This window comes from Anolis sagrei, chromosome 6 (genome assembly GCF_037176765.1).
Source record: "Anolis sagrei isolate rAnoSag1 chromosome 6, rAnoSag1.mat, whole genome shotgun sequence".
In the NCBI taxonomy this organism is placed as follows: domain Eukaryota; kingdom Metazoa; phylum Chordata; class Lepidosauria; order Squamata; family Dactyloidae; genus Anolis; species Anolis sagrei.
The window spans coordinates 1,117,056-1,142,378 of NC_090026.1; the positions used below are offsets into that span (position 1 = coordinate 1,117,056).

The following is a 25,323-nucleotide window of genomic DNA, read 5'->3' on the forward strand; positions in this document are numbered from 1 at the left end:
CTTCATACAGTTTAGGTGGGATCTCTTGTTCTGCTCCTCGAATCCTTTGCTCCGTTGGGTCTTTGTCTCTGGAGCACATAAAACAGGCTTTGCCCCTTCCTCCTCCTCAATGGGGGAGGAAACATGGCTCCTGTGTCCTCTTCTCTTCTCCAAACTAAACATCCCTTGTCGCTCCCTCCCTCAGCTGCTTCTCAGAAGGGTTGGATTCCAAGCCTTAGGCCATTTTGGTGGCCCTTCTCTGGACTCATTCCATCTAGTTCTTCTTGAGCCATGGGTTCAAAGGACAGGCGACACCAAATGGGGAGGGAGAGCCAAGACTCCAGTGGACAGGAGCAAGATTCAAAACGATCTTGACAGATGAAAGAGATGATGGGACAAAACCAACACAATGAAGTTCAACAGGGACAAATGCAAGATACTCCACTTTGGCAGGAAAAACGAAATGCAAAGAGACAGAATGGGGGACAATGAGGCCTGGCTCGAGAGCAGGACGTGGGGAAAGAATCTTGGAGTCCTCGTGGACAACAAGTTAAACATGAGCCAGGAATGTGATGTGGCGGCAAAAAAAGCCAATGGGATTTTGGCTTGCGTCAAGAGGAGCATAGTGTCTGGATCTAGGGAAGTCATGCTCCCCATGCTCTATTCCGCTTTGGTTAGACCACACCTGGAATACTGTGTCCAATTCTGGGCACCACAATTCAAGAGAGATGTTGACAAGCTGGAATGTGTCCAGAGGAGGGCGACTAAAATGATCAAGGGTCTGGAGAACAAGCCCTATAAGGAGCGGCTTAAGGAGCTGGGCATGTTTAGCCTGAAGAAGAGAAGACTGAGAGGCGACATGATAGTCATGTATAAATATGTGAGAGGAAGCCACAGGGAGGAGGAGGGAGCAAGCTTATTTTTTGCTGCCCTGGAGACTAAAATGCAGAACAGTACTGGTCTTCAAACTACAAGAGAGGAGATTCCACCTGAACATGAGGAAGAACTTCCTGACTGTGAGAGCCGTTCAGCAGTGGAACTCTCTGCCCGGGAGTGTGGTGGAGGCTCCTTCTTTGGAAGCTTTTAAGCAGAGGCTGGATGGCCATCTGTCAGGGGTGATTTGAATGCAATATTCCTGCTTCTTGGCAGAATGGGGGTGGACTGGATGGCCCATGAGGTCTCTTCCAACTCTTTGATTCTATGATTCTATGAATGCAATTTTCCTGCTTCTTGGCAGGATGGGGTTGGACTGAATGATGGCCCAGGAGGTCTCTTCCAACTCTAGGATTCTGTGATTCTATGAAAGGAAATTTCACCTGAACATTCAGAAGAACTTCCTGACTGTAAGACAAGCTGTTCAGCAGTGAAACTCTCTGCCTCAGGGTCTGGTAGAAGCTCCTTCCTTGGAGTCTTTGAAACAGAAGGGGGATGGCTATCTGACGGGGGTGCTTTGATTGTGTTTTTCCTGCATTGCCTGTGATCTCTTCCTACTCTCTGATTCTATGAATTGTTTTGCCCAGAAATGGACACAGGCACCTTCCAGGCAAGGAGGTCTGACCCCATAGGCCCAGCTTACCTGTCTGACCGTATTCTCCCCTATGAACCGTCAAGGTTGTTAAGATCTTCTGGAGGGGCCCTGCTCTCGGTCCCGCCACCCTCGCAATCGCGTCTGGTGGGGACGAGGGACAGAGCCTTCTCGGTGGTGGCCCCTCGGCTGTGGAACTCTCTCCCGATGGAGATCAGATCTGCCCCTTCCCTCCTAACCTTCAGAAAGCTAGTGAAATCCTGGCTCTGGAACAAAGCATTCCCAGAATAATTTGGTTAAGTCCAGCAATAACCCAATTATTACTGATTCTACTTGATTCTATTTTGGCGATTTGGCTTATATGTATTTATTCTGTCTGTATTTTAACTTATTATGATTTTAAGATGCATGTAGTTGTATTTGTGCATTGAATTTCTGCTGTTAGCCAGTCTGAGTCCCTCCATGGAGGTAGAGAAGATCGGGATATTAAAGTTTTAAATAAATAATAAATATTAATAATAATATTAATGCAGCATGTCTCATTAAGAGCCACATCCACTGTTTTAGTGTGGTGAGATGTGTTCCACACTGGGCATGCGTACTCAGCAGCAGAGTAGCATAGCGCAAGGGCAGATGTCTTCACTGTGTCTGGTTGTGACCCCCAGGTTGTGCCAGTCAGCTTTCGTATGATATTGTTTCTAGCACCCACTTTTTGCTTGATCATAGAATCATAGAATCATAGAATCAAAGAGTTGGAAGAGACCTCAAGGGCCATCCAGTCCAACCCCCTGCCAAGAAGCAGGAATATTGCATTCAAATCACCCCTGACAAATGGCCATCCAGCCTCTGCTTAAAAGCTTCCAAAGAAGGAGCCTCCGCCACACTCCGGGGCAGAGAGTTCCACTGCTGAACGGCTCTCACAGTCAGGAAGTTCTTCCTAATGTTCAGATGGAATCTCCTCCTGATGTTCAGGCAGTGCTTCTTATAGGTCAGAGCACGGTCCAAAGTGACTCCCAGGTATTTGGGTGCGCTGCAATGCTCCAGTGGGATTCCTTCCCAGGTAATCCTCAGAGCTCGGGATGAGAGCTAACCTGCAATGAGCTGGGCCTGTTTCCCGTGTGGGTCGCCCAGAGGCACCTGTATGTGGGGCACCTGGCCGCGTCCTCATCCTGCCCGGCTGCGAGGATGCTATTTTGAGATCCGCAGCTCTAGTTTCCTTGCAAAGAGAGGCTGGGCTTTTTCCCTCTTGCGCTTCTCCCTGGCCCAGATGCAGGAAGGAGAGGCCCCCATCTGCTCTCTCTATGGAGGAGATCAGGCGGAGAAAGCACCTTGAGATCTTGAAACCTGGTTAGTTTTATATACAGCAGCCCTCCACAACATGCGGCCCTCCAAGTGTTTTTGACTTCAGCTCCCAGAATTCCTGGCTGTTGAACAAATATATTTATTTATTTAGCAATTTTGTATACCGGTCATCTCACCTCTGTCGAAGGACTCGGGTCGGTTTCCAACAGTAATCAAATAATTACAATGGTCAGTCGTCACAATAAAATCGTTGTTCGTCATTCGTCGGCGTCCATCCATATCACAGAATATTGACTCACTCATCGAATGCCAATCGCCATAGCCAGGTTTTCACCTGTTTTCTGAACTACAAGATGGAAGGGGCAGTTCTGATCTCCAGTGGGAGAGAGTTCCAGAGCCGAGGGGCCACCACCGAGAAGGCCCAGTCCCTCGTCCCCACCCGCCGGTGGGACTGAGGCAGGGCCCCTCCAGACGATCTTAACAATCTTAATGGCATTGGTTCTGATGGCTTGCTTCCTGGGCTGCAAGAACCAGGCCTTCTTCTGTCTCCTTCTTCTGGGTTCCATTCGTGAGCCATCACTAGGTCTTCTCCTTGTCAACTTTTCCTTCAATCTTCTCAAGGAACTGCCCATCCAAGGCTTTGTTGTGCCAGCCGTCAGCTCTGGTTTGGAGTGCAGTTTTCTTGTACTGACTCTTTGTCTGCTGTGCTTTGAGAAGTTTCTGATTATTGACTTCAATTAAAGCAGGTTCTTGGCTTTCCTTGACATCTTCTGCCAGGGCATCGTGTTTTTCTTCTTCGACTGCTTGTTTGACTTCTAAAAGTCCTCTGCCCCCAGACTTTCTAGGCAGAAGCCCAAATTGGCTTGGGCTTCTAGGAATTGGAGGGTCTTGAGTTGTGCGGGCCTGATCTAGGATTCCTGCCTGGATGGGAAGGAGTGCCTTTTGAGCCTGGGAGGGGGAAGGGGAGTGGCAATCCCATCCCCCTCCCTACAATCCCACCTTTTCATAACACTATCTCACAAGGTTTTTGTTCCTGGGTTATCCGAATGCCGTGACCCCTTAATCCAGTGCCTCATGTTGTGGTGACCCCCAACCATAACATTGTTTTTGTTGCTACTTCATCACAGTCATTTTCCTACTGTTATAAATCATAACGTAAATATCAGATATGCAAGATGTATTTTCATTCACTGGACCAAACTGGGCACAAATACCTAATGCAACCACATGTAATTGCTAGTGGGGTTGGGGGAGGATTGATTTTGTAATTTGGGAGTTGTAGTTGCTGGGATTTATAGTTCACCTATAATCAAAGAGCATTTTGAACTGCACCAGCAATGGATTTGAACCTGATTTGCCATACAGAACTCCCATAACCAACGGAAAACACTGGAAGGGTTTGGTGGGTATTGACCTTGAGTTTGGGAGTTGTAGTTCACCTACATCCAGAGAGCACTGTGGACTCACGCAATGGTGGATATGGAGCCAACTTGGCACAAATACTCAATATGCGCAAATGTGAACACTGGTGAAGCCTGGGGAAAATAGACCTTGACTTTTGGGACTTGTAGTTGCTGGGATTTATAGTTCATTACAATCAAAGAACATTTGGTTCAAACTTCCCACATGGAATCCCCATGACCATCAGAAAATACTGTGTTTTCTGATGGTCTTTGGCGACCCGTCTGACACCCCTTCGCGACCCCCTCAGGGGTCCCGACCCCCAGGTTGAGAAACACTGCATTAAAGCATGGGGAAAGTCTATTAAACTGCAAAAACACTGTTTTTGAGGGACATCATCCTGCAGCACATTTTGCTCTAGTTTTCCAATGAGTATCTCATCGAGTCCTTCGGGAGATGCTAGCGGGGTACAAATAAAGATAATAATAATAATAATAATAATAATAATAATAAAGTGTCAACCCATTCAAAACCACAACTATTTTCAAAGTAAGGACTGCACAATTAAACAGGAAATAAGACTTTCAAACCAGGAACAGAAAAATGTTCAAATTTTGTTGCATAGTGTAATGCAAAACGAGAGTGGGATGGGGGTCTGTATGCCTTTGTCCCACTGCCTCAGGGGAGCATGCTTCCTCCATCCATGTTCAACATTTACACAAATGACCAGCCACTGCCAGAAGGGACAGAGAGCTTCATCTATGCTGATGATCGTGCCATCACCACTCAAGCAGGGAGCTTTGAGATGGTTGAACAGAAGCTCTTACTGCCTATTACAGGGAAAACCAGCTGATCCCCAATCATATATCATATATATAATATCATACAGGACAACCACCTCACCCGCCTCATACAAAACAGGAGCTTTTTTGTTGAGTTCCAGGGCCAGAGAAGCAGATGGCGGAAACAAAAGAACGGCCTGCCTCAGGGGAGCGTGCTCGCTCCATCCATGTTCAACATCTACACAAATGACCAGCCACTGCCAGAAGGGACAGAGAGCTTCATCTATGCTGATGATCGTGCCATCACCACTCAAGCAAGGAGCTTTGAGATGGTTGAACAGAAGCTCTTTGAAGCTCTAGCTGCTCTCACTGCCTATTACAGGGAAAACCAGCTGATCCCTAATCCATCTAAAACACAGGCATGTGCTTTTCATCCCAAGAACAGACAAGCACCCCGAGCTCTGAGGATAATAATAATAATAATAATAATAATAATAATAATAACTTTCTTCTTATATCCCACCACCATCTATCTCCCCAAAGGGACTTGGGACAGCTTGGACAAGGTGTCTAAAAAACAAGACATGAAATAAAACACAATATAAAATACAATTGAAAAAAAACTCACATAAAATATATAACAAGAGTATAAAACTCAGAATAAAACCGCACTCATCCATCAGTGGCAATATCTAACGTAAACATGGTAAACATGGCCAGGTTGTAAACAATCGGGGAAAAGGAATGGGAGTAAGTTCAGGGCTATGACCATGGGATGAGAGGATGAGAGAAAGTGCCAGGTGGCATAACAGATTCAGACACCTCTGGAGTATGAATATATATGCATTTGTGGTATTTTTACCGTGTTTATGTGTTTTATTTATTCTGTAACCCACCTTGAGCCACAAGGAGGGGTGGGTAAGAAATAAAATTATTATTATTATTATTATTATTATTATCACCTGGAATACTCTGTCTAGTTCTGAGCACCACAGTTTCAAAGCGATATTGATCCAAGCTGGAAGGTGTCAGTTGGAATCTCCTCCTTTAGAGCAGCGTTTTTCAACCTGGGGGTTGGGACCCCTCGGGGGGTCGCAAGAGGGTGTCAGAGGGGTTGCCAAAGATCATCAGAAAGCACAGTATTTTCTGTTGGTCATCTGGGTTCTGTGTGGAAAGTTAGGTCCAATTCTATTGTTGGTGGGGTTCAGAATGCTCCTTGGGTGTAGGTGAACTATAAATCCCAGCAACTACAACTCCCAAATGTCAAGGTCTATTTTCCCCTAACTACACCAGTGTTCACATATGGGCATATTGAGTATTCATTCCAAGTTTGGTCCAGATCTATCATTGAGTCCACAGTGCTCTCTGGATGTAGGAGAACTACAACTCCAAAACTCAAGTTCAATGCCCACCAAACCCTTCCAGTATTTTCTGTTGGTCATCTTGGTTCTGTGTGGAAAGTTAGGTCCAATTCTATTGTTGGTGGGGTTCAGAATGCTCTTTGATTGTAGGTAAACTATAAATCCCAGCAACTACAACTCTCAAAATGACAAAACCAATCCCTCCCCTCCAACCCCACCGGTATTCAAATTTGAGTGCATTGGGTATTTGTGCCAAATTTGGTCCAGTGAATGAAAATACATTCTGCATATCAGATAGTTACATTACGAATCATAACAATAGCAAAATTATAGTTGTGAAGTAAAAAATGAAAATAATTGTATGGTTGGGGGTCACCACAACATGAGGAACTGTATTAAGGGGTCACAACATTAGGAAGGTTGAGAAGCACTGCTTTAGAGGCTTTTAAACAGAGACGGGATGGCCATCTGTTGCAGGTGCTTTGATTGTGCTTTCCTGCATAGCAGGGATTTGGATAAGATGTCCATGTGATCTCTTCCAACTCTATTATTCTACTTGCCATACCCTGCCACGCGTTGCTGTGGCCCACATGGGGGTTCTGTGTGGGAGGTTTGGCCTAATTTTATCGTTGGTGGGGTTCAGAATGCTCTGTGATTGTAGGTGAACTATAAATCCCAGCAACTACAACTCCCAAATGTCCACATTCTATTTTCCCCAAACTCCACCAGTGTTCGCATCTGGGCATATTGAGTATTCGTGTAGAGTTTGGTCCAGATCCATCATTGTTTAAGTCCACAGTGCTCTCTGGATGTGGGTGAACTACAACTCCCAAACCAAAGGACACTGCCCACCAAACCCTTCCAGTATTTTCTGTTGGTCATGGGAGTTCTGTGTGCCAAGTTGGGTTCAATTCCATCGTTGGTGGGGTTCAGAATGCTCTTTGATTGGAGGTGAACTATAAATCCCAGCAACTACAACTCCCAAATGACAAAAATCATAATGTTTTGAGTGATGGTCACTCCTTGTGTTGTGATTTGGTGTGATTTCGTTCTTTGGTTCTTTTGTTTTTAAGGTATTTTTAAGAGCATTTTTTTATATATAGATGATTCTGTTGTTGTTGTTGTTGTTGTTGTTGTTGTTGTTGTTGTTGTTGGGCTATGGAGTGGGTTTGCCTTTCCCTCCGATGGGCCCTCTCGAAGGCCGAGGGAGTGGGACTGCCCCGGTCACTCGGTGGGCTGGACAGGGATTTGAACTCTCGCTTCCAGAGGCATCGTCCAGACAACGCTCAGCACTGACCCGTGCCAGCTTTCCCATCAGCTGATGCAGTTTCATAACCTCCGTTGGGACGCGGGACAATAAATCTAATGGGCTTGGCGTGGAAACCAAGTTTGGGGCACAGCCCAGTTACCTCTCTGATGCCTGTCCCTATGGCTTCAACACTTCTGGGGCCCCTTTGGAAAGGCAAAGACCCATTCCTCCGTGGGGCTGGACCGCCCTCCGACCCCCCCTTCCTTCCTTCCTTCCTTGGATCTGGGACAGACCTGGCCCCAAAGGAAGGAAGGCCGCCTTTGTCCTCTTCTCGCCCTGATGAGGAGCTATTAATATATGAATGGGGCCCAAGGGAAGCCCGCCTGGTGGAGAGAGAGGCACGCTTTGGAGGAGAAGGAGCCCATTGGATCTAGATCAGGCATGGGCCAACCTCAGCCCTCCCTCCTTCCAGGTGTTTTGGACTCCCAACTCCCAAAATTCCTAACAGGCAGTAGTTTTAAAGGTCAAGTCTATTGCATGAAGGGGATGATGACCTGGGTATGCAGATGATCCCTTGACTGACTCAAGTGTCCAGTTCCAAGAGGACAAAAGCATAGGCCAACTTCATCCCTCCCTCCTTCCAGGTGTTTTGGACTCCAACTCCCACAATTCCTAAGAGGCAGTAGTTTTAAAGGTCAAGTCTATTGCATGAAGGGCATGAAACTGAAGGGGATGATGACGTGGGTATGCAGATGATCCCTTGACTGACTGAAGTGTCCAGTTCCAAGAGGACAAAAGCATAGGCCAACTTCAGCCCTCTCTCCTTCCAGGTGTTTTGGACTCCCAACTCCCACAATTCCTAACAGGCAGCAGTTTTAAAGGTCAAGTCTATTGCATGAAGGGGATGATGACCTGGGTATGCAGATGATCCCTTGACTGACTCAAGTGTCCAGTTCCAAGAGGACAAAAGCGTAGGCCAACTCCAGCCCTCTCTCCTTCCAGGTGTTTTGGACTCCCAACTCCCATAATTCCTAACAGGCAGTAGTTTCAAAGGTCAAGTCTGTTGCATGAAGGGCACGAAACTGAAGGGGATGAGGACCTGGGTATGCAGATGATCCCTTGACTGGCTCAAGTGTCCAGTTCCAAGAGGACAAAAGCATAGGCCAACTTTGGCCTTCCCTCCAGGTGTTTTGGACTCCAACTCCCACAATTCCTAACAGACAGTAGTTTTAAAGGTCAAGTCTATTGCATGAAGGGGATGGTGACATGGGTATGCAGATGATCCCTTGACTGACTCAAGTGTCCAGTTCCAAGAGGACAAAAGCATAGGCCAACTTCAGCCCTCCTTCCAGGTGTTTTGGACTCCAGCTCCCACAATTCCTAACAGGCAGTAGTTTCAAAGGTCAAGTCTATTGCATGAAGGGCACGAAACTGAAGGGGATGATTACATGGGTATGCAGCTGATCCCTTGACTGACTCAAGTGTCCAGTTCCAAGAGGACAAAAGCGTAGGCCAACTTCAGCCCTCTCTCCTTCCAGGTGTTTTGGACTCCCAACTCCCATAATTCCTAACAGCCAGTAGTTTTAAAGGTCAAGTCTATTGCATGAAGGGCATGAAACTGAAGGGGATGATGACCTGGGTATGCAGATGATCCCTTGACTGACTCAAGTGTCCAGTTCCAAGAGGATAAAAGAGTAGGCCAACTCCAGCCCTCCCTCCAGGAGTTTTGGACTCCAACTCCCACAATTCCTAACAGGCAGTAGTTTCAAAGGTCAAGTCTGTTGCATGAAGGGCATGAAACTGAAGGGGATGATGACCTGGGTATGCAGACGATCCCTTGACTGGCTCAAGTGTCCAGTTCCAAGAGGACAAATGCATAGGCTGATTCTGGCCCTCCTTTCAGGCGTTTTGGACTCCAACTCCCACAATTCCTAACAGCCAGTAGTTTGAAAGGTCAAGTCTATTGCATGAAGGGCATGAAACTGAAGGGGATGATGACCTAGGTATGCAGATGATCCCTTGACTGGCTCAAGTGTCCAGTTCCAAGAGGACAAAAGCATAGGCCAACTTCGGCCTCCCTCCTTCCAGGTGCTTTGGACTCCAACTCCCACAATTCCTAACAGGCAGTAGTTTTAAAGGTCAAGTCTATTGCACGAAGGGCATGAAACTGAAGGGGATGATGACATGGGTATGCAGATGATCCCTTGACTGGCTCAAGTGTCCAGTTCCAAGAGGACAAATGCATAGGCTGATTCTGGCCCTCCCTCCAGGTGTTTTGGACTCCAACTCCCACAATTCCTAACAGCCAGTAGTCTGTTAGGAATTGTGGGAGTTGAGGTCCACAACACCTGGAGGGAAGGCCGAAGTTGGCCCATGCCTGATCTAGAAACTGTTAAGTTTGAAGTTTTGAGCATGGAAGACGTTTTTTAACTGCCGCTTTCTTTCTGTCTCTCTGTCTCTTGCAGGATCCTGCCGGGATTTTCGAACTGGTGGAAGTGGTGGGCAATGGCACCTATGGACAGGTCTACAAGGTGAGTTGAGGAGGGAAGAAGCTCTGCAAAGTGTGTATGTGTGGGGAGGAGGGTCCCCTCTTCCCCTTCCTGGGCTTTGAGTCCTCGTGGTGCAGTCTGTTCGGCGCCTTCCAAGTCGCCCCGTCCTCTTTGTGCCCAGGGGGGAGTCTCTCATTGGGTATCAGCCATTGGTTGAGGTTCTGGGTTTGAGCCTGCCACTTTTGGACTCTCGCTTGCTGAGGTGTTCCAGCGAGTGTCTCTGTAGATCTTAGAAAACTATTTCTTGATTTAAGTAGTTGACATGCTGGCTGATACCCAAACAGGGGATGAGCTGGAGACGTCTCTGCCTTGGTCCTTTCACTATTGGCTGCTACTTCCCGGTGGATGTCAGGTGGTGCAATACCGGCTAAACTGTGTAATTCTCCAGTGGTGTAGGGCGCAGACACCCCGTGATAATGCAGCATGTCTCATGAAGAGCCACATCCACTGTTTTAACATGGTGAGATGTGTTCCATACTAGGCATGCGTACTCAGCAGCAGAGTAGCATAGCACAAGGGCAGATGTCTTCACTGTGTCTGGTTGTGATCCCCAGGTTGTGCCAGTCAGCTTTCCTATGATATTGTTTCTAGCACCCACTTTTTGCTTGATGTTCAGGCAGTGCTTCTTGTAGGTCAGAGCACGGTCCAGAGTGACTCCCAGGGATTTGGATGTGCTCCAAAGTGTGGCCTCTGAGCATGTACAGAGTGGCTTCTTCCCAAGCAAGGGAGGAGGCGGCCGTGGTGCAGGCTCTCTGCGCAGACGGCATCCTTTGGGTCCCTGCAGCTCTCTCTCTCCTTCCCTCTCTCTGTTCCCATGGAAACCCACTGGGGAGCTTTTTCTCCCTCTGGTGACTACCCCCCCCCCCTTGTTCCCTAGAGCTCTGTTTCTGGAACCCATCCCCTTGTATATATATATGAAGTAGGATGCAGAGAGAGGGGGCAAAACAAGCCCCTCCTTGCCCTCATTGACTCCCCCCCCCAATGATGCAGGAAGAGCTCGTCAAGGATGTGGGGAGGGGCACATGAGGAGGGGAGTATATGCCTGCCCCCCCTTTTTGGAATATATATATATACACACATCCTAGGCCCCTTTCCCTTTGAAGAAAGACCCTGACAGGCGCCTCTCCCTCTGATCTCCCTTTGATGGCAAAGTGGGGAAAGTGGGAGGGGGCTTCAGTCAGTCAGGAAGCCTGGAAGCAAAGGGGAGGGGAGGACACGGGGGGGGGGGGGCTTCCTCCGGAATAATCAGGTGCCCTTGTTGTTCCCTGAAAGCCTGGCAGCAAGATGCAAACACACAGAGAGGCATCTGGGTCGTTGAAACTGGGGCAGCACCAAGGTGCTCACAAGAAGGTGCCACTTAGGGAAAGCCAGCTTCTTCTCCTTCACCTGTTTGACCCCTTTGGGGCTCAGGAGGGTCGTTTTGGCCTCCTATTCCCTCCCCAAATATCCTGGGTCCCCTCCTCAAACACCTATTTAGAGGAGGCATGGGGCAACTTCATTGCAGAGACGCCCCTGTGGAAGGTGCAAAACTGAAAGGGATGATGACGTGGGTATGCAGATGATCCCTTGATTGACTCAGGTGTCCGGTTCCAAGAGGGCAAAGGCATGGGTCAACTTGGGCCCTCCCTCCAGGTGTTTTGGACTCCCAACTCCCACAACATGAGTATGCAGATGACCCCTTGATTGACTTAAGTGTCCAGTTTCAAGAGGACAAAGGCATGGGCCAACTTGGGCACTCCTTCCAGGTCTTTTGGAGTCCAACTCCCACGACATGGGTATGCAGATGATCCCTTTGTTGACTTGAGTGTCCAGTTCCAAGAGGACAAAGTCATGGGCCAACTTGGGCCCTCCCTCCAGGTATTTTGGATTCCAACTCCCACAATGTGGGTATGTAGATTATCCCTTGGTTGACTGAGGTGTCCAGTTTCAAGAGGACAAAGGTATGGGCCAACTTGGGCCTTTCCTCCATGTGTTTTGGACTCCAACTCCTACGACATGGGTATGCAGATGATACTTTGGTTGACCCAGGTGTCCAGTTCCAAGAGGACAAAGGCATGGGCCAACTTGGGCCCTCCCTCCAGGTGTTTTGGACTCCCAACTCCCACAATGTGGGTATGCAGATGATCCCTTAGTTGACTGAGGTGTTCAGTTCCAAGAGGACAAAACCATGGGCCAACTTGGGCCCTCCTTCCAGGTCTTTTGGAGTCCAACTCCCACAACGTGGGGATGCAGATGATCCCTTTGTTGACTCAAGTGTCCAGTTCCAAGAGGACAAAGGCATGGGGCAACTTGGGCCTTTCCTCCAAGTGTTTTGGACTCCAACTCCCACGACATGGGTATGCAGATGATCCCTTGATTGACTCAGGTGTCTGGTTCCAAGAGGACAAAGGCATGGGGCAACTTGGGCCTTTCCTCCAAGTGTTTTGGACTCCAACTCCCACGACATGAGTATGCAGATGATCCCTTGGTTGCTTCAGGTGTCCAGTTCCAAGAGGACCAAGGCATGGGCCAACTTGGGCCCTCCCTCCAGGTGTTTTGGACACCAACTCCCACAATGTGGTTATGCAGATGATCCCTTGATTGAATGAAGTGTTCAGTTCCAAGAGGAGAAAGGCATGGGCCAACTTGGGCCCTCCCTCCAGGTGTTTTGGACTCCCAACTCCCACAATGTGGGTATGCAGATGATCCCTTGGTTGACTGAGGTGTCCGGTTTCAAGAGGGCAAAGGCATGGGCCAACTTGGGCCCTCCTTCCAGGTCTTTTGGAGTCCAACTCCCACAACGTGGGGATGCAGATGATGCCTTGGTTGACTTGAGTGTCCAGTTCCAAGAGGACAAAGGCATGGGCCAACTTGGGCCTCCCTCCATGTGTTTTGGATTCCAACTCCTGCTTGGCAGAAGGGGGTTGGACAAGATGGCCTATGTAGTCTCTTCCAACTCAGTGATTCTAAGAGGGAAAGTGTCCAGAGAGAAGGGCCACCAAAAATTATGGCCCAAATATCTAGAATCTGTCACCTAGAATCATAGAATCATAGAATCAAAGAGTTGGAAGAGACCTCATGGGCCATCCAGTCCAACCCCCTGCCAAGAAGCAGGAATATTGCATTCAAATCACCCCTGACAGATGGCCATCCAGCCTCTGCTTAAAAGCCTCCAAAGAAGGAGCCTCCACCACACTCCCTCCGGGGCAGAGAGTTCCACTGCTAAAGAAGAGAAGAGAAGGGGACACGAGAGGAACCAGGTTTCGATATTGGAAAGGAGGAAATGGCAAGCTTGTTTTTGGAGGCTGGAACACAACGGAGCCATGGGTTCAAGATAGCAGGGAAGAAGAAAAACATAAGGAAGAACATCCTGGTAGTCAACAGTGGAACCTGGGAGTCTGGTGGAGCCTCCTTCCTTCTCCGGAAGCCTAGAAGCAGCGGCTGGGTGACCATCTGTCGGGAGGGCTTGGACAGTGCCTTCCTACCTAGCATAGCTTAAAGGCGTTAGGACTAGATGGCCCTTGGCTGGCCCTTTCCCACACAAGCATTATCCTATAGATATAGATATATCTATATATATATATAGATATATATATCTATACAGATATATATATATCTATATATATATATATATATATAGATATGGAGCCCCCGGTGGCGCAGTGGTTTAAAGCACTGAGCTGCTGAGCTTGTTGATCGAAAGGTCGCAGGTTCGATTCCGGGGAGCGGCGTGAGCTACCGCTGTGAGCCCTAGCTTCTGCCAACCTAGCAGTTCGAAAACATGCAAATGTGAGTAGATCAATAGGTACCGCTCCGGTGGGAAGGTAACGGCGTTCCATGCAGTCATGCCGGCCACATGACCTTGGAGGGGTCTACGGACAACGCTGGCTCTTCGGCTTAGAAATGGAGATGAGCACCAGAGTCCCAGAGTCAGACATGACTGGACTTAATGTCAGGGGACTACCTTTACCTTTACCTTAGAGTGGGAAAGGGCCAGCCAAGGGCCATCTAGTCCACATATCACATATATATATATTATATGTGTGTGTGTATGTGTGTGTGTGTATATATATATATATATTAGGACTAGATGTATATATTAGGACTAGAAGTATATATATGAGAGAGACTCTATCCGCTGCCTTGGACAGGACCAAGGTGTACCAAGCAAGCGTTCTGTTCATGCAGCCGTGTTTTGGGGGTGCGCTTTCCCATTGCAGCAGCAGCAGCATTGATGCCACTTGAAAGGAAGAAGGAGGCGGTTGCCAGGCGACGGCTGCCCACGCCAGGCTGCTGCGTGGCACCGGAGACAATGCATGCCGGCACATGGCGAGGGCAGGGGGGGGGGCATAAGCAGTGGCGGCTCCCGGCCCTCCCTCTCTCCATGTGGAGGGTGGTCCTCCTTCATAATGCCCAGGTGGGATCTCAATTCCCTGCCCTTTGAATCCGTGCCTCCGTTGCGCCTTGGAGCAATGCAGAAAACAAGCCTTGCCCCTGCCACCACCACCACCACCACCTCCTCCCCATGAGCATTCCTTCAGATGTTGAAGCATGGCTCCCATGTATGCCCCTTCTCCAGGCTACACCTCCCCAGCTCTTCAGCAAGATGCTTTTGAGTTGCATTCTATTACCACGATAGGTCAATTCTGTAGCTGTCTTTGGTATACGTATTAAATCATATGTGTGTGTGTAATGTTATTTTATTCGATAAAATATATTACATTATAATATAATATATTAATAAATAATTTAGTAATTTATTGTATTTTTATGTGCATTTGTTTTTGAACTTGTTATTACCTGCCATCAGGAGAGGCGGGTAGTAAATAAAAATTATTGTTATTATTATTGGCTTCCAGGCCTCTGACAGTTAGGGTGGCCCTTCTCTGGGCATTGTATTACTATTATTGTTGTTGTTGTTGTTGTTGTTGTTGTTATATTAACAATATTATTATTAGAAACACAAAAAGATTAGTACACAGCAAATAAGGTCACTTATTGGATCACACATCGGACACTTCCCAAGTGTCTAGGAGTGTGTGGTGTATCAGCGAATAATGCATGCAGATCCGAGTAGGGTGGCCTTTTGCAGATGACAGATGGTAATTTTGTCAGCACTGATTGTGTTTAAGTGCAGGCCAAGGTCTTGAGGCACAGCACCCAGTGTGCCGATAACCACTGGGACCACCTTTACTGGCTTGTGCCAGAGTCTTTGCAATATTATTATTATTATTATTATTATCATCATAATAATTTATCATTTATCAATATTATTATTGGCTTCCAGGCCTTTGACTCTTAGGATGGCCCTTCTCTGGGGATTGTATTACTATTATTCCCGTTATTATTATTATTATTATTATTATTATTATTATTATTATTATTGGCTTCCAGGCCTTGGACCCTTGGGATGGCCCTTCTCTGGGCATTGTATTATTATTACCATTATTACCATTATCATTATTATTATTAGCTTCCAGACCTTGGACCCTTAGGGTGGTCCTTCTCTGGGCATATTATTATTATTATTATTATTATTATTATTACTATTATTGGCTTCTAGGCCTTGGACCCTTGGGTGGCCCTTCTCTGGGCATATTATTATTATTATTATTATTATTATTATTATTATTATTGGTTTCCAGGCATTGGACCCTTGGGGTGACCGTTCTCTGGGCATCATCTTCCTGAACAGCCAGGGGTGTCTCAGGTTGGCCTTCCCTCCCCCTTTCAAATGTGGGTGAAGGGCTCCACAGGCCCCGCAGTGGGCAGCCCTTGGCTGCAAGAGGAAGAGGGCTAGGAACAATGTCTCCAGTATTTAGCTGTACAAACCTACATCTATCTCCACATGGAGAGGCGCATGGGCAGGACGTCCTTTACCCCATTTAGCATCTTGGCCTGTGGATGCCTGCCTCCGGGTGGAGGAGTTATGCTCAGGAGGAGAATGGGGAGGGGTCTCATTCACTTGGCGCAGGATCCCACCTGCCTCCCTCCCTCCCATTGTTCCAGGTCTCCTAGAATCATAGTATCATAGAGTTGGAGGGTACCTCTAAAGACCATTTAGTCCAACCCAATCAAAATACCCTGACAGATGGCCATCCAGCCTCTGTTTCAAAGCCTCCCAGGAAGGAACCTCCCCCAGACTCTGAGGCTGAAAGTTTCACTGCTGAAGAGCTCTTCTTACGGTCAGGAAGTGCTTCCTAATGTTTAAGTGGACTCTCCTCTCTTGTCATTTGAACCCATGTCTCCATGGAGTCCTAATCTCCAGAACGCAACCCTGCTCCCCTTTCCTTATGGCGCCCTTTCAGATATTGATTTCAGCCATGGCTCTCATGTCTCCTCCCAACCTTTGCTTCTGCAGGCTAAGCAGACCCAGCTCTTGAAGACGCTCCCCACTGGGTTTCATGGTCTCCAGGCCTTTCTTCATTCTAGTTGTCCTCCTCTGGACATCATCCTGGTCATGATGGTGATGATGATACCTGCTGCGGAAGGGTTGGCTTGCTCCGAGGGTCCTTTGTCTCCCTCTGCTGGGGATCCAGCTCATGGAGGCTGAGGAAGGGGCTCCTATGGATCCTCTGCTCCCTGAAGCTCATTCCACAGCCAAAAGCAAACCAAACAGGAAGCCAGGGAGAGAGGGGCACTTGCAAAGGACCCCCCCCCCCCCCCACTCTCAAGGGCAAGGACAGAAGCCAAGACCAAGGCAGGCAGGGAAAGACACCAAGGCTCCTGCCTTCCCTTTGGGGAAGGGGCTGAACTGCTCCACTTCCTGTTTCTTATTTGTTTGTTTATTTATTTACCACATTTATATGCCGCCCTTCTCACCCCGAAGGGTGCCTTACAAGGTACGAGAGCCATTTTTTAAGTAAGGTCCGTTGGAACATAAGTACACAACGAAAGTTTATTTCAAAAAAGTAAATTTATTTTCAGAAAGTACATACTTCACTCTATTTTTCGACATAGTTGCCAAGTTTGTTCAAACACTTATCATATCTCTGAACCAATTTTAAAATACCCTCTTCATAAATCCTCGCTTCAACTGAAGCCACCAAATCGTCTGTAATCAAAGATGGCCGTGACCAGAGCGGTCCTCATCATGGACGTTGTCACAGCCATCTTTGAATTGTCGTACCCACTTACACACTTTGCTTTCACTCATAACAGTCTCACCGTACACTTCACAAATCTGTCGATGGATTTCTGCAGCAGGCAGGTTCCTTGCTGACAAAAACCGTCTCACTGAGGGACCCTCACATGCAGAGGGTGAGATGATAGTCTTAAACATTTTTAAAGCACAGAACAGAACCGTGCAGGTGAGCTACAGAGCGGAAACTCAGCACAGTTGTTCCCCAGGCATGCCGGTACACGACGCACGCGCTCGTTGCGGTATGCGCGCAAAATACTAGTGTCTACAACAAAACGGACCTTACTTAAAAAATACCCCTCGTATATATTATATACAATATATTATTAGCATAGTACAATATCAACATTAAACATTGCTATATTGCACCATACCACTATATCGCAATATTATTAGTAATATTACATGTAATGTAAATATATAATTATATTATTATTATTATATTGCATTACATTATAATATTATAAATATTTCTCCCACGTTCTCTCACCAAGGTTGCAGACAGGAACCCATTGGTCTCGTTCAGGGAGGAGGGCCTGCCTTCCCCTTTCCCCTTGCAGCCCCAGGATTCACCTGTCGCAGGTGGGCTGCTCCCAACCAAAACGTAGGCAGAATAGGCACTGGGAAGCCAAACTGAATGGTCACAGCCCTGAATGGAGGAAGAGTTCTTTCTCCAACCCTGGACGTTATTCCACAGGTGTATATATAAACCCCACAACAGACCCTTCAACCTCTGAGGATGCCTGCCGTAGATGTGGGCAAAATGCTAGGAGAGAATGCTTCTGGAATATGGCCATACACCCGGAAGCAGCTAGGCTTTGCAGCTGCAAGACCATTCAGTGATAATCAAGCTGGCCAGTTGCAACATTCAAGCAGACGAGTTCTTTCTCCCACCCTGCACACCATTCCACAGATCTATAAACCCCACTTGCTTAGTTTCCAACAGACCTCACAATCTCTGAAGATGCCTGCCATAGATGCAGGTGAGACGTCAGGAGACAATGCTTCTCAAACATGGCCAGGCAGCCCAGAAAACACACAACAACCTATTATTATGATGTTTATTTATACCCTGCTTTATCTCTCCTGAAGGGGACACAAAGCAGCTTACAATTAAAAATAAGACCTCACAGTAAAACAGAATTAAATGTAACAGTATTAAAAGTTCACAGTGTAAATCCCTTAAAACATATTCCAAGCCTTGATGCCCTTGTTTCCTTCCTTCCCTTTCAGGGCCGCCATGTCAAGACGGGGCAATTGGCAGCCATCAAAGTCATGGACGTCACAGAGGTATGTATGGCGCACAGGGCGGGGGGCAAGCAGGGGTTGGGAGCTTGAGCAGGGAATGTACACTAGGCACAGCCTCCCTCTCAGGTCTGGTCATTCCCCAGACTGTGCCGTGGGGCTTGGGAAGGGGTCTCCCACCTCCTTTGACCCCGTTATTCTCCTCTCAACCAGGACGAAGAAGAGGAGATCAAGCAGGAGATCAACATGCTGAAGAAGTACTCCCACCACCGCAACATTGCCACCTACTACGGGGCGTTTGTGAAGAAGAGCCCCCCCGGGAATGACGACCAGCTCTGGGTGAGAGGAGGGGGAGGCTCCGGTCCCATTGGGCCCTTTCGATCCTCCTTCCCAAAAGGATGGGGGCCTAACTCTTCCCCTCTCTCTCTCTCTCTCTCTCAGCTGGTGATGGAGTTCTGTGGCGCCGGCTCCGTGACCGACCTGGTGAAGAACACCAAGGGCAACGCCCTCAAGGAGGACTGCATCGCCTACATCTGCAGGGAGATCCTCCGGGTATGGAGCCGGCATGGATATTACTTATTTATTTAATATTTAAAACATTTACTGTATATACTCGAATATAAGCCTAGGTTTTCAGCCCCTTTTTTAGGCTGAAAAAGTGCCTCTCGGCTTATACTTGAGTCAAGATTATTTATTATTGAATTCTGTTGTTGTTGTTGTTGTTACATTTATCATTTTACTCTTATTCTTATTATTACATTTATTATTTTACTTTATTATTCTTATTATTACATTTATTATTTCACTACTTGAGTCAAGATTATTATTGAATTCTGTTGTTATTATTATTATTATTATTATTATTACATTTATCATTTTACTCTTATGATTACATTTATTATTTTACTCTATTATTACGGTTATTATTACATTTATTTTTTCACTCTATTATTATTGGAAGGATACATAAGCACATTTCCATTGAAGAAAGTTAGAATAATAGTTTAATCAGAGTTGGAAAGTCTTATCTTAAATTACAGTTTTATGCAAATATTCAAAAACATTTCACCTCCTGATGCCTCAATTAATGTAATTGTATTGGTATCTATTTATATTTTGAAATTGACCAGTAGCTGCTGCATTTCCCACCCCTCGGCTTATACTCAAGTCAATAAGTTTTCCCTGTTTTTTGTGGTAAAATTAGGTGCCTCGGCTTACATTCGGGTTGGCTTATACTCGAGTATATACGGTATATTCCACCCTTCTCACCCCACAGGGGACTCGGGGTGGAACACAACATATATATGGCAATGCTGGGACAAAACCATAAATATAAACAAGCATTAAAATCACTTATATGCACATTAAAATCAGTTGCATCTCAGGACTCCTGTCAGTTGCATCTTTTGCCTCCTGTCACTGTCCCAAAGACTTGGTCCCACAGCCAGGTCTTCACCGTCCTTCACCGTCCTTCTGAAGGACAGGAAGGAGGGGGCTGATCTCGTATTGCCAGGAAGGGAGTTCCCTAACCGGGGGGCAATCACTGAGAAGGCCCAGCAACACAGCACACATGCGCATTAGGTCCAAGTGCCTGGGAAGCATCTCTGATTATTGGGCTCTTCCCAAGGGCCTAGGATAGTAGAGGTATTTTCACAGAATGAGCGCAGTTCCAAGAAGTGCTGCCTTCCTTCTGCAGCACATGGATTGTTGTTCTGTCCAACTTAAGGCTCTTCCAATGCTTTTGGGGGTTTCTTGGAATGCCTCCAAGCACACCAACCATTATTGGTACTGCTGTTGCCATCCCATTTCAAAGTGTAAGTCCTTGTATTTCATTAACTTTTCCAGCTCTCTGTCCTCTACTCTAATAATAATAATAATAATAATAATAATAATCTTTATTGATACCCTGCTACCATCCCCCCCAACGGGGTCTCGGGGCGGCTTACATGAGGCCAAGCCTGAACAACATAGCATTAAAGTATATAAATAAACAACATAGCATTAAAGTATAACACATATAAGCATATAAACAATATACACACCCTATACGGCTCCGGCCCAGCTTACTTATCTGAACATGTCTCTCTTTTGGGGGAGGGGTTTGGAGCTGTGCTGTTATTGGGGTGGGGGATTGGCAGACTGAGAAGAGGGAGTTGCTGACTTTGCTATGCCTTCCCCTTCTTCCTCCTCCCTCGCCTTCTCTCAGGGCCTGGCCCATCTCCATGCGCACAAGGTGATCCACCGGGACATCAAGGGCCAGAACGTCCTCCTCACGGAGAACGCCGAGGTGAAGCTGGGTAAGTCTCTCTGGGGGAAGGCAGCTCTCTCCATGAGTCCTTTCTTGCTGGAGATGCCTTTGGTGCTCATTGGGAGTCTCCATCATCAACAGAAGAGAGCAAGGAACACACTGAAACCCAGGGAGCTTTCTGTCAGAACCCTGCCAGCCACTCTCTAATCAACGGCATTCCAGAATCATATACAGCAAGCAGTTCAAATGAAGTTCAACAGTGACAAATGCAAGATACTCCACTTTGGCAGAAAAAAACGAAATGCAAAGATACAGAATGGGGGACAATGCCTGGCTCGAGAGCAGTACGTGTGAAAAAGATCTTGGAGTCCTCGTGGGGAGGAAGTTAAACTTGAGCCAACAATGTGATGTGGCGGCAAAAAAAGCCAATGGGATTTTGGCCTGCATCAAGAGGAGCATAGTGTCTAGATCTAAGGAAGTAATGCTACCCCTCTATTCTGCTTTGGTTAGACCACATCTGGAATATTGTGTCCAGTTCTGGGCACCACAATTCAAGAGAGATATTTTCAAGCTGGAATGTGTCCAGAGGAGGGCGACTAAAATGATAAAAGGTCTGGAGTACAAGCCCTATGAGGAGCGGCTTAAGGAGCTGGGCATGTTTTGCCTGAAGAAGAGAAGGCTGAGAGGGGATATGATAGCCGTGTATAAATATGTGAGAGGAAGCCACAGGGAGGAGGAGGGAGCAAGCTTGTTTTCTGCTTCCTTGGAGACTAGGACGCAGAACAATGGCTTCAAACTACAAGAGAGGAGATTCCATCTGAACATTAGGAAGAACTTCCTGACTGTGAGAGCCGTTCAGCAGTGGAACTCTCTGCCCCGGAGGGAGTGTGGTGGAGGCTCCTTCTTTGGAAGCTTTTAAGCAGAGGCTGGATGGCCATCTGTCAGGGGTGATTTGAATGCAATATTCCTGCTTCTTGGCAGAATGGGGTTGGACTGGATGGCCCATGAGGTCTCTTCCAACTCTTTGATTCTATGATTCTATGAAGCAGGAGAATAGTCAAAAGTCCTTTCCAAAAGAGTCAATGTCCAATAGGCTCACCACTGTTCAAGATATACACCAAGTCAAGTCCAAACACGCTAGTCAAAAGTCCGTTCCCGAAGTCACCAACAGGAATACCAGCTGTGGCTCTTCCAAGACGTTGCTGCCAGCAAAGAGCTGATATAGCCACCAGCTCTTTATGCTACTCACTAAGGTCCTTTCTAGTCAGTTGGCCTTTTGGGCCAGTCAATGAGATCTCCTCAGCTGGATGGCATCAACTCTTAGCTGGAGCCGGGCAGGGAGAGTCAGTTCCTCTTTCCCCTGAAGAGCCTCACCCTTCCCCGATTCTGTTTCCCCAGACCCTGGTGTGTCCTGCTCCTTGTTGTCGCCCAACTGCCTGTTTGATCCCTTTTTCACCCAAACACCACACAGATGATCAATATTTATTTATTTATTTATTTGCAATATTTATATTCCGCCCTTCTCACCCCGCAAGGGACTCAGGGCGGATTACAATGTACACATATATGGCAATATGGCAAACATTCAATGCCAATTTGACATACAATATATACAGACATACACAGAGGCTGTTTAACTTTTTCTGGCCGCCAGGAGAGCTGTCGCTTTCATTGTCCATCTGCGACACTGATGAAGTACTTCCGCATTCCCCACATGCTTCCCCGCTGGAATGCTTTTGCCGGAGTCTTCTTTATGGCCTCATAAATCAGTTAATTTAGCCTCCCCACACTTTAAAGTGGTACCTAATTTTCCTACTTGACAGATGCAACTGTCTTTCGGGTTGCAAAGGTCGACAACAGGCTACACAATTGGTTGGAAGCCCACTCCAACCCGGGCTGGCTTCGAACTCATGCCAGCTGCGTCACAATCCCCAATAATAATATGTTTAGTAAGAAAAGAGTATCTAATATAAAATACAGTTTCAAAATAGTGTTCAAAATAAGCAGACTAAAGTACTAGCAAAATCCAGTATGCAAAAGCAGTTTCAAAGTTACATCCATGAGCTAGATTTCCAGGAGCTTAACCAAAAGCAGTGACCAACTCTGAAGATGAATTCTAAAATTCACCATAAGCAAAAGCAAGAAACTGTAATCCGAGGGTTGTTGCACTTAAACTAGAACTATATCCAAAAGTTTGAAAACACGAACATGTTTCCAAAGGCTTGATACTTGAACTGGACTATAATCTCAAAGTCTTGAAACTTGAAATAAGATTTGTAATCCAAACAGGAGGCATGGAACTTAAAACAGGAAAGCAAGATCCAGACCCAAGAGCAGAAGTCCTAACTCAGAGCTTCCGAGACAAACAACTTGACTATGAAAATCCAATGTTGATCTCCTGACTGAACATTGACTCCCATTCCTTAAGAATACTCCCTCTGGCCCCTGACATCGGTCTTTCTCACACCTGGGTTCCCTTTGTTTGTCTTTCAGCCTCTGGGAACAACGAATTTGTCTGTGTTTCGCACTATCCCTTCTGAGCTGTAAACACTGGGTTATCGGTAGCCCTCCTGTCTCCTCCACATTCCTTTTAGAGTCAATCCCTGGCCAATTCTCAACAGATCTACCCAAAACATTCCCATTGTCTCAAAAAACACATCCGCTTTCCCCCACCGAAACATCAGGCTCATCCAGAAAATCCCCGTCCTCATCCTCAGAGGCTTCACAGGCCTCAGCACTCCTGCTCTGCAGCAGTGAGTTCCATCATGTCAGGTCACTGCTCTACACTTGCCCCTGATTCAGATGCTGGGCAAGGACAGCCTTCCTCATCGTCCTCATTCTCCGCAGAGACCCTGACACGTTCTGGGCAGGGAGCATGACCCTTCTACTCTTTCTCTCTCTCGCTGTAGTTGATTTTGGGGTCAGTGCCCAGCTGGACCGCACGGTGGGTCGGAGGAACACCTTCATTGGCACCCCATACTGGATGGCGCCCGAAGTGATTGCCTGCGATGAGAACCCTGACGCCACCTACGACTACAGGGTGAGGGTGTCCCCTGCCTCTCTCTTTCTCTATCTATCTATCTATCTATCTATCTATCTATCTATCTATCGTATCTATCTATCTCTATCGTATCTATCTATCTATCTTACTTCCTGCTGTGCTGACCCTTTAAAAGGCAGACCCCAGAACCCCCAGGGTCACTTTCCAGCCCCTTCAAAACTCCCACATAATCCAGCTTTCCCAAGCAGAAAATACACATTTGCTTTTAACTTGATTATATGAGTCTACATTGCCATATAATCCAGTTCAAAGCAGATAATCTGGGTTTTAGATGGCAGTATAGAAGCAAGGAGATGAAAATGCAGCAGATTTATTTGCAATTTTTCTCTTGGGTCAGCTGAGAAAAAGTGCCTCACTAGAGTGATCTGTACTGTGGGTTTGATAGCTGACCAGGGTCAGATGAAAGTAAACACAAACGCACACGCAATCAAACCTTTCCCCCTTTGTTCCTCTTAGCTCAATCCTTCAGTTCGGCGCCTCTCTGTTCCAAAACAATATTGTTTTCCAAAATAATGTTCCCTTCTTCTTGTGCTTCTCCCTCCCGTCCCTTCCAGGTCATTCTGATCACTCTTCTTTCCCTTTCACATACTTTGCCTCACAACGTGATCTTTTCCCTTTGGCCTGCATCACAAGGAGTCTAGTGCCTAGATCAGTGTTTCTCAACCTTTCTAATGCGGTGACCCCTAAATAAAGTTCCTCATGTTGTGGTGACCCCCAACCATACTTTCGTTGCTACTTCATGAATAATTTTGCTACTCTTATGAATTCTAATGCAAATATCTAATACGCAGGATGTATTTTCATTGTTACAAATTGAACATAATTAAAGCATAGTGGTTAATCACAAAAACAATATGTTTGGGGGAGTATGGACAGTGGATGATGGGATTTGCAGTACCTTCAACCAATTCAGCTCTGACTTCCATAGACCACTGAGATCCCCCGCGAATTACAGACCTGGACCAAACTTGAAACACAGAAGTACCATGACCGACAGAAAATACTGGAGGAGTTTGGGAGGAATTGACGACACCAAATTGGGAGGGAGAGCCAAGACTCCAGAGGACAGGAGCAGAATTCAAAAGTATCTTGACAGATTAGAGAGATGATGGGACAAAACTAACACAATGAAGTTCAACAGGGACAAATGCAAGATACTCCACTTTGGCAGGAAAAATGAAATGCAAAGAGACAGAATGGGGGATGAGGAGGCCTGGCTCGAGAGCAGTGCGTGTGAAAAAGATCTTGGAGTCCTCGTGGACAACAAGTTAAACATGAGCCAGGAATGTGATGTTGGGGCAAAAAAAGGCCAATGGGATTTTGGCCTGCATCAAGAGGAGCCTAGTGTCTAGATCCAGGGAAGTCATGCTCCCCATGCTCTATTCTGCTCTGGTCAGACCACACCTGGAATATTGTGTCCAATTCTGGGCACCACAATTCAAGAGAGATATTGACTCCAAGCTGGAAAGTGTCCAGAGGAGGGCAACTAAAATGATCAAGG

General features: G+C 46.8%; 1 protein-coding gene across 8 annotated transcripts in view; it reads left to right on the plus strand.

Annotated features, from left to right (window-relative positions):
• Positions 1–25,323, plus strand: part of MINK1 (misshapen like kinase 1) — a 97,781-nt gene that overhangs the window by 23,265 nt on the left and 49,193 nt on the right. For all 8 annotated transcript variants that reach the window (XM_067469638.1, XM_067469636.1, XM_067469637.1 and 5 more), the window contains exons 2-7: positions 10,065–10,130; positions 18,502–18,558; positions 18,727–18,852; positions 18,955–19,065; positions 20,720–20,810; positions 23,671–23,801. In XM_067469638.1, coding sequence (XP_067325739.1) covers positions 10,065–10,130; positions 18,502–18,558; positions 18,727–18,852; positions 18,955–19,065; positions 20,720–20,810; positions 23,671–23,801 — 582 coding nt within the window. The remainder of the gene's footprint in view (positions 1–10,064; positions 10,131–18,501; positions 18,559–18,726; positions 18,853–18,954; positions 19,066–20,719; positions 20,811–23,670; positions 23,802–25,323) is intronic.